This window comes from Zosterops lateralis (genome assembly GCF_965231275.1).
Source record: "Zosterops lateralis genome assembly, chromosome: 14".
NCBI classification, from domain to species: domain Eukaryota; kingdom Metazoa; phylum Chordata; class Aves; order Passeriformes; family Zosteropidae; genus Zosterops; species Zosterops lateralis.
In genome coordinates, this window is record NC_139774.1 from 16179966 (window position 1) to 16193216 (window position 13251).

Sequence of the window (13251 nt, forward strand, 5' to 3'; positions counted from 1 at the left end):
AAAAGAAAAAGAAAAAGAAAAAGGAAAAGGAAAAGAAAAAGAAAAAGAAAAAGAAAAAAAGAAAAAGAAAAAGAAAAAGAAAAAGAAGGGAAGGGAAGGGAAGGGAAGGGAAGGGAAGGGAAGGGAAGGGAAGGGAAGGGAAGGGAAGGGAAGGGAAGGGAAGGGAAGGGAAGGGAAGGGAAGGGAAGGGAAGGGAAGGGAAGGGAAGGGAAGGGAAGGGAAGGGAAGGGAAGGGAAGGGAAGGGAAGGGAAGGGAAGGGAAGGGAAGGGAAGGGAAGGGAAGGGAAGGGAAGGGAAGGGAAGGGAAGGGAAGGGAAGGGAAGGGAAGGGAAGGGAAGGGAAGGGAAGGGAAGGGAAGGGAAGGGAAGGAAAGGGAAAACACACTTGCAAACTAATTCCAAGGGTTTCTGACTGGATATTTATGCACATCAACAGCCCCATCCCAACCTCCCACTATCAGAAGCCAGGAAAGGCATTAGATTTATGCAACAACCAGGATTTTTCCTCCCTCAGCACTGCCAGGGATGGGCACATGGAGCAAGTGGCACCCCCAGCTCCCCAGGGACTGTCCCTGCCCCTCTCCTCTCTCACAGCACCAGGACTGGCCCAGCTCTGTGCTGAGATTTTCTGCCAGCATGGGGACACTGCAGAGCCCCCCCAAAAAATCCCCCTCCAAAAAGCCTTCTCAGACTTTCCTTTGCCCACTAACAGGAGTTGCTGCCCCAATTCCTGCTCTGCTCAGCATCACCTCCTTCCTGCAGCCACTTTAAGTGGATTTATGCATTGATCCAGACATTTTCCTCAGGTGCCTTGGCAAAGCTCTGCTGCCCTGTGTTTGCCCACACCAGACAAAGTGCAGCAGCACAAATTAACAAAATCCTGTTAAAATCTGACAGGATCCAGTGGATGATGTTAAACCCAAGCCTGAGGCAAAGCTGCTGGACTTTTATTTCCCCCTGTATTTAGAAGGAGGAGAGCAGCCCTTGCTTCCCTGGGATCACCAGATGAAAGGAATCATGTAAGTACTAAGTAGTATTAATAGTCCCAGGCACAATATATATATATGAGAATAATATGGCCAAACTACAATACTTAACAGTCATTTCCAATAGCAGCATTTGCACAATGCCATTGACACTCAACTGCTGATAAGCCGGACACACTTAAGGAATTTTAATAAGCCTTTGAAAAGCTTTAACTGATGCAAATTAAGCCCTGAGATAATTCAGACGCAGGGCTATCATTCTCCAGTTAAAAATAATTGATCTTGGATGTAAAACGTCACATCTTGAGCCCTGGGGAGTACAAAGGGACAGAAAATGTCATTTGTCACCAGCAGTGCCTGGGGCTGATGGACACAGGAACTTCTCCCGTGGGCTCAGGGACCAGGAACCTCCCAGGGACCAGGAACCTCCCAGGAATGAGGCTGAGATACGAGAATTAACAACAGATATTACTGATTATTGTTACAGAGTCACTGAATGCAGTGCCCCAGGCCAGGGCAGAAGGAGCTGCTGGTATCCTTTGGCTTTAATCCACCAGAATAACTCTGCTGCCATTCCCCTCTTGCAGGGGCAGAAATAAAGTTTTCATCCATTCCTCTCTTGCAGGGGCAGAAATAAAGTTTTCATCTATTCCTCTCTTGCAGGGGCAGAAACAAAGATTTCATCCCCGGTTTGGTGCTGAGCATAAAAGGTTTTTCTCCTTCCCTATTTACTGTTTGTTGTTGCAGGAGTGAGTGAGGCTTTTCTCCTGTCATTTCCTCACTGTCTTGTCTGGAATCCTCTGGCGGACACGTTTTTTCTGACAAGGTGATAAGACCAGGAAGCTCTTGTTGAGATCTGAAAAGTCTAAATATAAACCTACATCTCCACAAAAATGAAATAACTTTGAGAAATGAGGATGTAAAATCCCTTTTGCTGCCTCTCAGTGTGAACATTACCTTATTTATGGCTTACAAAGTTATTTACCATTAAGTCTGTGAAAGATCAGGAACAAAGTTTGGGTCAGAGGCTGCAATTACCGAAGATAAAACTATTTTAAACAAACCTACAGATAAAGAAAATGGTTGTTTTGGATTTTTTTCCCCTCAATTTTTTTTTAAAAATTATTTTTTTATTGGTTGGTTTTGCATAAGCAGGTTACTGGCACAAGCCAGTCAGTGAAATCCAGGAGCCACTGGCATTAAACTATTTTCATTTTTGCTGTAGTTACTTTCAAACATCATCTCTGCCATTTAAACAAACGGGAATAATAGGATGAAAAAATTGCAGATGCTGCTGGGAATATCCAAATGAGAAGCAGCAAAATCAGCATCTTTTAAGAACACAGCTGAGAAAGGAATCCTTCAGTATTTAATCCAAAATACCCTGCATATATATGGATATTATATAAGTATACATATATATAATAATAGAATATATAGAAATATGTTAATATAGTTTATACATAACATAATATATTATATATAATGTTACATATAATATATAATATATAATATATTTCATAATAGATAATTTATAATCTATAATAAAATATATAACATAATATAATATAATATAATATAATATAATATAATATAATATTATATTATATTATATTATATTATATTATCTTTGTATATATTTATATTTATAATAGATTTTATATTTATATTTTAATATGCATTGTAATATCTAAAACATATACACACATAATATATAAAATATATACATATATATACATATGATATATAAAATATATACATATTATCATACATAGAATACATAATATAATACATAGAATATAAATATATACATATAATAATATATAGAATATAGAAATACAATACATAGAATATAAATATATACATATTATAATATATAGAATATATAAATATAATATATATATGATATTTTTATATATAATGTATTATACGTATAGCAACATACAGAAGAGGGGATGGCTTGGTTATAATTGAAATAACGAGTTATCATTTTAAAATACATATACACACACCATCTCTATGAATACACGGAGCAAGGGGAGCCTCGTTTCTCTTGGAAACATCAAGTTATCATCAGACACAGCACAGGAGGCCGGGCGGATCAATAGAGTCACTCAATATAGAAATCCTTATCTCCCTTTGGGGCTGGGCCGGGCGCGGTGTCAGCGCCCCGATGCCTCTGACAGGGCTTTATCTCCATCAGCAGCGGCACCAGCAGCCCCGCCCGGGTCACACCTCGGGAAAGCCACTAACCCCAACAGGAAAATTCTGTCCCGCTGTCCGTTTAGGAGATAAAAGGACACCGAGCCGGCCGTGGCCGCTCTTTGAGGCTTTATCGGGACTCCAGGACACGATTCGGGTTTGGGTTTGGGTTTCCCAAGTGAAGAACTGGCGGGGACAGCCAGCCCGGACCCCGGCGGGGTCAGCTCCCAGAGCTGTCCCTGGATGTGACAGCTCAGCCGTGCCGCTGTTGAAAAGGGGAAAGCGAGAGGCTTTCATGTGGTTCTATATATACGGCTCTATCTCCGGGGCCGGCTGTGGCTGATGCCGCTCTCCCCGCCTGCCCTTTGCGCTTATCGCGGGCCCGGGACACACGCGGCTTTATCGGCGGGCCAGGCTCGGGCCAGCCGAGTGGCATTTTCCTTTCATGCCGCCCCCGACACCCCAAGCGGGGCAGAGCCTCCCCAGAGCCCCGGCACTGCCCCCCGATAAGCGGGATGGGGGACTCGGCGCTGGTGGCGCAGCTGGGGACAAAGGTCGGCGGTGATGGCACCTGATCCGCCTCGCGGTTAAAAATGAAAGGAAAGACGAGTGGAAGCGGCCTGAGGTGTCACAGCGGGCTGGGCACTCATGGGAGCAGCGGTCACTGTCCCCAGGGTCACTGTCCCCCAAGGTCACTGTCCCCCGGGGTCACTGTCCCCCAAGGTCACCACAGCATCACCAGCCAGGACAGAGCCCTGGATGAATCTCAGGGCAATCAATGCCTGGATGGATCTCAGGGCAGAGCCCTGGATGGATCTCGGGACAGAGCCCTGGGTGGATCTCGGGGCAGAGCCCTGGATGGATCTCGGGACAGAGCCCTGGGTGGATCTCAGGGCAGAGCCCTGGATGGATCTCGGGGCAGAGCCCTGGATGGATCTCAGGGCAGAGCCCTGGATGGATCTCGGGGCAATCAATGCCTGGATGGATCTCGGGGCAGTGCCTGGATGGATCTCAGGGTAGCAGTGCCCTGGATGGATCTCAGGGCAGAGCCCTGGATGGATCTCGGGGCAGCAGAGCCCTGGGTGGATCTCAAGGCAGAGCCTGGATGGATCTCGGGGCAGCAGTGCCTGGATGGATCTCAGGGCAATCAATGCCTGGATGGATCTCGGGGCAGTGCCTGGATGGATCTCGGGGCAATCAATGACTGGATGGATCTCAGGACAGAGCCCTGGATGGATCTCGGAGCAGCAGTGCCTGGATGGATCTCGGGGCAGAGCCCTGGGTGGATCTCAAGGCAGAGCCTGGATGGATCTCGGAGCAGCAGTGCCTGGATGGATCTCGGGGCAGAGCCCTGGAGGGATCTCGGGGCAGAGCCCTGGATGGATCTCGGGGCAGAGCCCTGGGTGGATCTCGGAGCAGCACGGCCTGCATGACCTTCACCAGATTTGCTTCTCAACTCAGAGTCACAGAGCATTCAGAGTTGGTCCACAAGGACCATCAGGTCCAGCTCTTGGGGAAATGGCCTGGTGGTCACCAGCACCAGGCTCTGACTGGCTGAGCCAACCAAGTCCAGCCCAATTATTTTTAAGTATTTTTAAATTATTTGCAAATCTGCAGGAGCCTCATGATTCACTCAGCATTTCAGTGCCCAAGGCAACAAACACCTGGAGGTGCTAACCTGAGTGGGGATCTCAGTGAAGACATGAAGGGCCAGGGTCTAAACCCAATTAAGTTAATAAAGATCCCAGTCCCTTCCTCAGGCTGCAGCTCTCTTTATGTGGGTGAGGATCAACATCAAGGCACAGGTACAGCAAGCCACCACCTCTCTCAATCCATCACCCAAAGGAACTGGCAGAGTCCTTATCACAGGTTCCTGTGAGAAAACCCAAACTTTAGCTCAGTGGAACTGTCATTCTCTTTGTGGCACAGAGTTTGTACCACTTTATATAAGCTAATATAAATAATAAATATAATAAATACAATATAGTAAATACAATATAATAAATATAATAAATACAATATAATAAATACAATAAATACATACAATAAATACAATACAATATATACAAAATATTATTATAATAATAAAGTTGTGTCTTTTCAATGGCCTCAGCCTGAACAAGTCCACAATCAGTTTTCAATAGCAGCAGGATGATTCAAGAGCCTTGGATGTGGCATTTGCTTGTGGTACAAAGCACCTGCAGCCAGTTTGGAGAACAATTCTCACCTTTGTGGGAAGGAAACACAACAAGCACCTCCTCAGTGACAGAAAGGGCTGTACAGTCACCAAGACACATCTGGGGGAAAATCTTGCTTCAGATTCTTTTCTGTGAGACTCCTACCATTACAAACAGGGTGGCAAAACAACACAAAAGCTGATTTCCATTTCCATCCCCACTTTTTCCAAAGCAGAGCCCCACATATTTGCAGACAAGTATGCACAAGTCCCCTGGATATTCTCAGCCCCCAAAGATTCCAGCCTGACTTGCCTGGCTTGCTCTGGGCCACTTGGCAGGCGATAGCGGCCACGCACATTTGGCAGAGACATTTTTAGAAACCTCCAAGCTATGAATTCACCTTTCCATTTTGGTAGAGTCAGTTATGTGGAAAGCATTTCAAAAGCAACAACTTCAGATAGAAATTTCATTTCTCCCTTGATTTTTGGAGGGGAGAAGGGAATAAATAGTATTACACTCTTCATTTGTTTTCCCAGAGTTATTCTGCAATATTTCTGTATTTGATAATGCCACAATGAATAATAAAATGAGTCAAATCAAGTCAGTTTCTCTCAGCACATTGACAGTGTATGTTAAATTTCCAGTTATCCTCAGGTCCACGTTTATTGCAACCACTAAAAGGAGATTTTCCAAGGAAACACAGACCCAGCTGAAGGCTCTGGAAGTGACCCTCACGCTGCAGATTTCAGGGATGGAATGGACACCTGGCAGGCACCTGCTCCTGCCCACAGGCTTCCCACCACGGCCACGGGGGGATGGAGACCAGGACTGGATCTGTACCCACAGCCAAATATCCACCAGCACTGCCTGGCTCCTGACACACCAAGGAGCAACTTCCAGGTGTTTTCCTCTTTTTCCACAGGTGCCCAGACAAAGCAAATTGCTCTCAGCGAGTTGGACTCCAACTTACACTCACCACAAACCTCAAAGTTCTGAACCTCTAAATGTGCTGAGACATCAGAGCTGCCCCATTCTCATCCCTGAGCAGCTCCAGCTGTGCAGCCACAGCCCCTTCAGGACACAGCCAGTGAACCACCACTCTGCTAATGAGCAGGAGTTCATTAACCCACACCTACTTGATTGCTGCCAGCTGCCTGGCTCAGCCCCACAGATATCATGATTTCAGCCCTATATGTATAGTAGTATATATATATACTTGTAGCAGGAGTACCAAGTGCTGCAGAGCAACCTGTTGCATTCTGGAATTTCTACTCCTCCCCTCTCTCAAAAAATGCAGTAGTCCTTGCTATTCTTTTCCCCCTAATTCCTTTGTCTCCAATTGTCTCTCTGTAAAGTGACAGTTTATGCAGATAGGTTTATTTATAAAGATTTCTCATTTCTCTTATTCAAACCCTAAATGTCCACATAATCAATTTATTTTGTTCTTTTGTTCTGTATCTCAGGAAAGGCTGTGAGGAAGAACTGCCCTGAAATACAAGGAATGAACAATATGGAAAACTACATCCACTCTGTCCAGTCTGCCTGTTTCAGGACCACAAAACAGGAGTAAAACCCTCCAAATTCCAAATGCACACCTTGGCAGTAATTTTGCAAAGATAAAGCATGAAGTGAAATTGTATAAAGAAAAGGAGGAAACAGGCTTTTGATTTTAACAGATTGACAATCTAATTCTCTTATCTATTGTGTGAATTCATAGTAACAAATGAGGTTCCCATTTCTGCTTTGCTCAGAGTCCTCCCAAGACCAGAGGGACAGAGCCAGGCTGTTATGCCCCCAGAAAAACAATCCATAAGCAACCACTGCTGCTAAAAAAAAGCAGAATTTTTACACTCTCTCAAGCCATCAGACTTTGTTTTCAAACAAAACTCTGTTGACATGAATACAATAAATATTTTATTAATGGAATGTGCGAGTTTTTCCTCTTCCATCCTTCCTCTTACTCTCAGCAGAGACATCAGAGCAGCTTCCAGTCCAAGCCAAGGATAAAATTTAATTTCAAGGCAGAGATCAATGAGAGGCTGGAAGTTCAGACTGGCACCTCTGAATGCCCAGTTCCTTAAGTGTTTGAGTCCCCAAACCTGCAAGCAAATTGGCATTTCTTCTTTCCACAGCATGATCTATCAATCTCTTCTGAGGCAGTTCAAAACCTCTGTGGGGACAGCACCATTTCCTGCCTGCTCCTCCATCTATTCCAATATCCCTTTATTATTTCATTTCAAACCCCCGCCGTTATTAACCATTTCCTTCTGATTATTATTTTTTTTAATAGTTCAGTGATTGTTGGAATTTTACAAGAAGGGGAAGAGTCTCTTTTTGAGTATGTAGAGCACAGTGGCCAGGAAGAGGGCGAGGGCCAGGAAGATGAGCAGCTTGTCCGTCAGCTCCCGGCGGTTGTACTTGGTGATCAGTTTCCTCCCCAGCTGGATGGTCCCAGACATGGATTTGAATTCCTCATTTGCTTCCAGGATGGTTCGGGAAGAATTGGCTGAAATTAAAGGGGAAGAGAAGAAAAATTTGAGTCAAATTCAGAAATACACAGTGAAGTGGGTAAGGATGAGGTATTTGGTGACTGAGGGATCCTCCTGGGTCAGGGTGACTTGTGGGTGAGACAGACACAGAGAGTTCAGTTTTCCTTTTTGTGTTCAGGGAAAGTGCAGAGTGAAATAAAAGCACTGAAAAGTTTAAACATCCTTCTTAAGTTCCTGAATTTTGAATTTTTGGGTTAGCAGGTCAAATCTAGTTCAGGTTTTTCAGTCAGCACAGCTGGAAGCAGAGTGAAATAGGAATGGAGGTAGAGAGAGAAATCACCACCAGCAGCAGGACAGGGCAATATTTGAATATATTAATTGCAGCACTGAAAGTGCTCCCCCAAGCCCCAGCAGTAAATCAGTGAGATACAAATGGGCTTGCAGAATTATTCAGCTCAAAACAGTTTTAATAGTAATTTTTGACACACACAGCAATTTTTTTGCCTAGTAAAAATGAGAAGGGTCAACTAGAAGTGTGTGAGAAAACAAACAAATGCCCCAAACCTCTCAGCCTTGTTCCTTTCAAATTGCTAAATGAAAGCAAAAGGCTTGGAATCCCCTTTTTCCTGCTGTACAGAAAGCACAGCCTGTAGGACAGTGCATCACCCTACACTGCCCTGGTTGCTCACGGAAAGGTCAAACCCAGCATTGTCTGGTTCACAAGAACAGAGCAGAAATAAGTCTGCAATATTTTGTAAAACACTTTGTCCCATCCCATTTCAAGAGGCATTTTGATCCAAGTGAAAACAGAAAACTGGTTTCCCAGAGTTCAGAACAAAGCAGAGCTTCCCTGCCTCAGCCTCAAACACTCTCTGCATCCCAGGGAATGCTCAGGACACAGGAATTCCCACTCCAAACTCAGAATTTGCAGCTGGGTTTTGTAAACGACCTTTGGTAGTTTTTCCCTTGATGAATTCCAAGTGCTGTTCATTCAGAAAGAGGGTGAAAAAGTGCCTGCCAAACTGTCCTTTTAATGGGAGAAGGAACATGCTACTCCTGCAGCAACAAACTGTGCCCAGCTGCCACCCTCAGAGGGGGCAGAAAGTGAGGAGGGCAAACTTGTGTTATTTATCCTTGTCTTTAAAGTTCCCTCCTACCCAAAAGCACAGCAAGAAAGAGGCCCAGGCAGCAACTTGTAAATGCTCCATGAACCACCAGTTCTGACAGGTCACTTGATTTATTGTTTTGGGAGCCAAAGCCAAGGAACTGGGTGAAATCTTGGTTTCACAGTCCCTGATGCTCTGCTGACAGAGCAAGTGACCTCGGGTTCAAGGCACTTGATCTCAGTGTCTCAGCCATCCCAGCTGGAGCCTGGCTGGGAGCAGCTTTCCAGACACTCCTTCCCTGTGCAGGGATTGTATCTCTGCTTTTGTTTCCTCTGCTGGTCCCAAATCCAGGCCAGGACAGAGCACAGAGTAACACCAAACTCACTCTGGGCACTCTGTGAGCTCATGTTGTGTTTAAAAGAAACTAAACCTTGTCCTGACCCCTTTTCCTCCTCGTGCTCATGAAACAGAAACTCCACACAAAGCACACTGATATTTCCTGTTTATGTCCAGCTCTTAGAGAAGTTCTGCTGGCCACTCCTTTAATCATCATTGCAGCACATTGTCCTATTCTGCTCCTCTCCCCAGGCTGAGAGAGCTGCCCCAAGGTGCTTCCATCACCCCACCCATGCCCAAATTCCAGCTGTACCTAAGGTCTGCACAGTCTCTTCACTCTGCTGCACCTGCTGGGACATCATCCTGCTGATGCCCATCAGACTCTCCGTGATGTTGCTTGCACTCTCTGCCAGACTTTCCTTTGTGGTCTTCCTGGAAAAGGGAAAAAAAGCAAAGCAGGAAGGGGCAAAGTTATTTTTTTGGATATTCTGGGAAAATGCTGCTGATAGGGAGATCAGAACAGTACTTGGCACTAAACAAAAGACACAACTGGTTTTCACTGCATGAGAAATTCAGATTATTTTTACGAAACAATAAGAAATAATCATCAAATATGAAAGTCTTGAGCCCAAACAAGAGCCCAGAATCTCACAGGGGCCTGTATTTCACCACTTGTTCACCCAGGACTGTGTAATTCCATGAGCTGCTGTGGGAGCACCAACACAAACCCATTTCACTATCCTGAGCATCCCAGCTGTTGCTTTCAATACACGACCTGCACTCACTCACATCCAGTTCTGTATGTGAAAACAGCTTGGATAATGATCCAGTTCTTGCTTAGAACTTTTTTGCAATTAATGTAAAAGACAATCTGTAAAGCCATGAAGGTTAATTTATCCCCTTTTCTGCTTAGACATGCCAATGCCAGGAAAACCTGAATTCATCACAATCCTTAACAGCCCAAATCTCCACAAAAGGGAAATGCACTCATAAAAGCAAAGCTACACTCGATATCATTAAATAACTTAAAAATATGATGTCACTTCCATTTAAAATGAGTGAATACAGGAGACAGTGCTCAAATCCCACAGTACAGTGGGACAGTCCAATACCTTTGTCTTAAGATGTCTCTTCCCTGCAGCAGCTGATCTTTCTCAGAGTTGTCAATAGCAATTTTGCAGGCCAGATTTGCCTTTCTCCAGGCTGCCTGGTTGCTGAAATCACAAGAGCAGAGTGTTGTAATGTGATGGGAACACTGTGCAAGCACAGACAGTTTTCACAAAGCCACCACCACAGTAACTGGGCATGGAAGGACCCTCAGAATCCAAGAAATACTTGGGCTGGAAAATACTTCTAAGATCATCAAGTTCAAGCTGTGCCCCATCCCCACCTTGTCCCCAGCCCAGAGCACTCAGTGCCACATCCAGGGATGGGGACTCCAAACCTCCCTGGGCACTTCCAAGGCCTGAGCCCCCTTTCCATGGAGAAATTCCTGCTGCTGTCCCCCCTGAGCCTCCCCTGGCCCAGCCTGAGGCCGTTCCCTCTCCTCCTGTCCCTGTTCCCTGGGAGCAGAGCCCGACCCCCCCGGCTGTCCCCTCCTGGCAGGGACTTGTGCAGAGCCACAAGGTCCCCCCTGAGCCTCCTTTTCTCCAGGCTCAGCCCCTTCCCAGCTCCCTCAGCCCCTCCTGGGGCTCCAGACCCTTTCCCAGCTCCCTCAGCCTCTCACTTTCTCTGTATTCCTACACACAACATTCGATCCTGACATTCCTGCTCCTCAGTGCAGCGTTTATGAAGCAAGGGAGGAAGAAAACTGTGCCAGCTGTCAAACAACATACTCCTAAATCACCTTCTTTGAGCTCAAGTGCTCAAAGGGACAGAGCAGAGTTAGGAAGTCAGGACAGGAAAAGGAGTTGAACCCTTTCTGTCCCTGATCTCTTGGTCTGGGGTGAAACGTGTGTCAGTGTCTGTACTTCCAAACAAAAGTCAGCCAATCTCTGGTTCCAGAGGACTTGGGAACAGCTGCCAGACCCACCTGAGCATTTGCTTCTTGTGGTTCTCCACCTCCCGCAGCAAGGCTTGTTTCTCCGACTCCTTGTCCTGCTCCTGGGCCATCTGCTCCAGCTCCTTCGGCGAGAGCACAAACACCGGCCCCTCACCGACCCGCACAGCCCAGCCCCGCCCGGGGAGCGGATTTATCTGATAAACCCCCAATCCAGGGCTGCCACTCACCAAATCACAGCCGGGACCCCCCAAACCCAAGGCCAGGATCCCACAAAACACGTAGAGAACACCCCAAACCCCGGCAGGAACCCACAGCCGGGATCCTCCAGCCCTGGGCCGGCACCTCCTAAAGCCCAGCCAGGACACCTTAAAGCACAGCCGGGGACCCCCTAAAGCACAGCCGGGATCCCCCAAAACACGTAGAGAACACCCCAAACCCCGGCAGGATCCCACAGCCGGGATCCTCCAGCCCTGGGCCGGCACCTCGCAAAGCACAGCCAGGACACCTAAAACACAGCCAGGGACCCCCTAAAGCACAGCCGGTGGGCCCGGAGCACAGCTCGGCGCCCTCAGCAGCCCCGGCCGGGCCCCTCACCTGGATGCGGCCGCGGAGGTGTCGGAATTTCTCCTTGACGGCCGCATTGAGCTCCGTGAGGGCGCTGAGCGGCCCCGGGCAGTCCCGGATGTCCTGGAACACAACGGCGCGGTCAGCCCGAGCCTGGCTCTCCCCGCGGCCGTGCCGGGATGTGCCGGGGCTGGCGGCGGTACCTGCACGGCCGCTTTGATCTCCAAGTCGAATTTGACGATCTCCTGGTGACAGACCCGCAGCGGCACCGCCGCGGCCGCCGCCGCCGCCATCTTGGCCGGGCCGGGCCGGGCTGGGCTGGGTAGGGCGGGCGCCCCCTGCGGGGCCGGGCGGGCTCTGCCGGCGCTGAGGGGACGTGGCGGGGTCGGGGCGGATCCGCGGGGAACGCGCCGCTCCACAGGGGCAAAACTACAGAATTCTAGGATCTTTGAGGTTAAAAACACCTCAGAAATCCATCAGAGTGCAAGCTGTGCCTGATCCCCGCCTTGTCCCCAGCCCAGAGCCACCTCCAGCCCTTCCTGGGACACTCCAGGGATGGGGACTCCAAACCTCCCTGGGCACTTCCAAGGCCTGAGCGCCCTTTCCATGGAGAAATTCCTGCTGCTGTCCACCCTGAGCCTCCCCTGGCCCAGCCTGAGGCCGTTCCCTCTCCTCCTGTCCCTGTTCCCTGGGAGCAGAGCCCGACCCCCCCGGCTGTCCCCTCCTGGCAGGGACTTGTGCAGAGCCACAAGGTCCCCCCTGAGCCTCCTTTTCTCCAGGCTCAGCCCCTTCCCAGCTCCCTCAGCCCCTCCTGGGGCTCCAGACCCTTCCCCAGCTCCCTCAGCCCCTCCTGGGGCTCCAGACCCTTCCCCAGCTCCCTCAGCCCCTCACTTTCTCTGTATTCCTACACACAACATTCTATCCTGACATTCCCACTCCTCAGTGCAGCGTTTATGAAGCAAGGGAGGCAGTCTGGCTGTCCCCTCCTGCCAGGGAGTTGTGCAGAACCAGAGGATTCCCCTGGAGAAGTTCCAGGTTTAAATCCAGGAGCCTCCTTGGAATTCTGCACAGGCCAGGCTGACACTGGCCATGAGCAGGGTGGGGGAACACAAGGTCACTCCCGTACCCCCAAAATGAGAAGCAGGGCGATGTGCTTTGCTTTTCCAACAATTTCCCCTCAGTGCTGTGTCCTTTCCCTGCTGCCCTCAGACCCTCTGGACAAAGGAGCTGGAGACCATTTCCACAACCAGTTCCTCCAGGCACTAATCCAGGTTCTCCAGATGATCCCACACCAACCCAGCAGTGCGAGACAGTTTTGACCACAAGAAATGAAAAAAAAAAAAAAAAAAAAAAAAACACCCAACAAAAACAAACAGATATTTCCTTACCT

General features: G+C 48.0%; 1 protein-coding gene across 1 annotated transcript; it reads right to left on the minus strand.

Annotated features, from left to right (window-relative positions):
• Positions 1 to 7261: 7261 nt before the first annotated feature.
• BNIP1 (BCL2 interacting protein 1) lies at positions 7262 to 12167 on the minus strand. Its single transcript, XM_083871779.1, has 6 exons — positions 12065 to 12167; positions 11892 to 11984; positions 11328 to 11419; positions 10408 to 10509; positions 9609 to 9727; positions 7262 to 7870 (listed from the first exon to the last, which is right to left on the minus strand). The coding sequence occupies exons 1-6, from the start codon at positions 12152 to 12154 to the stop codon at positions 7674 to 7676; spliced, it is 693 nt and encodes a 230-aa protein (XP_083727905.1). The 5' UTR covers positions 12155 to 12167; the 3' UTR covers positions 7262 to 7673.
• Positions 12168 to 13251: the final 1084 nt, after the last annotated feature.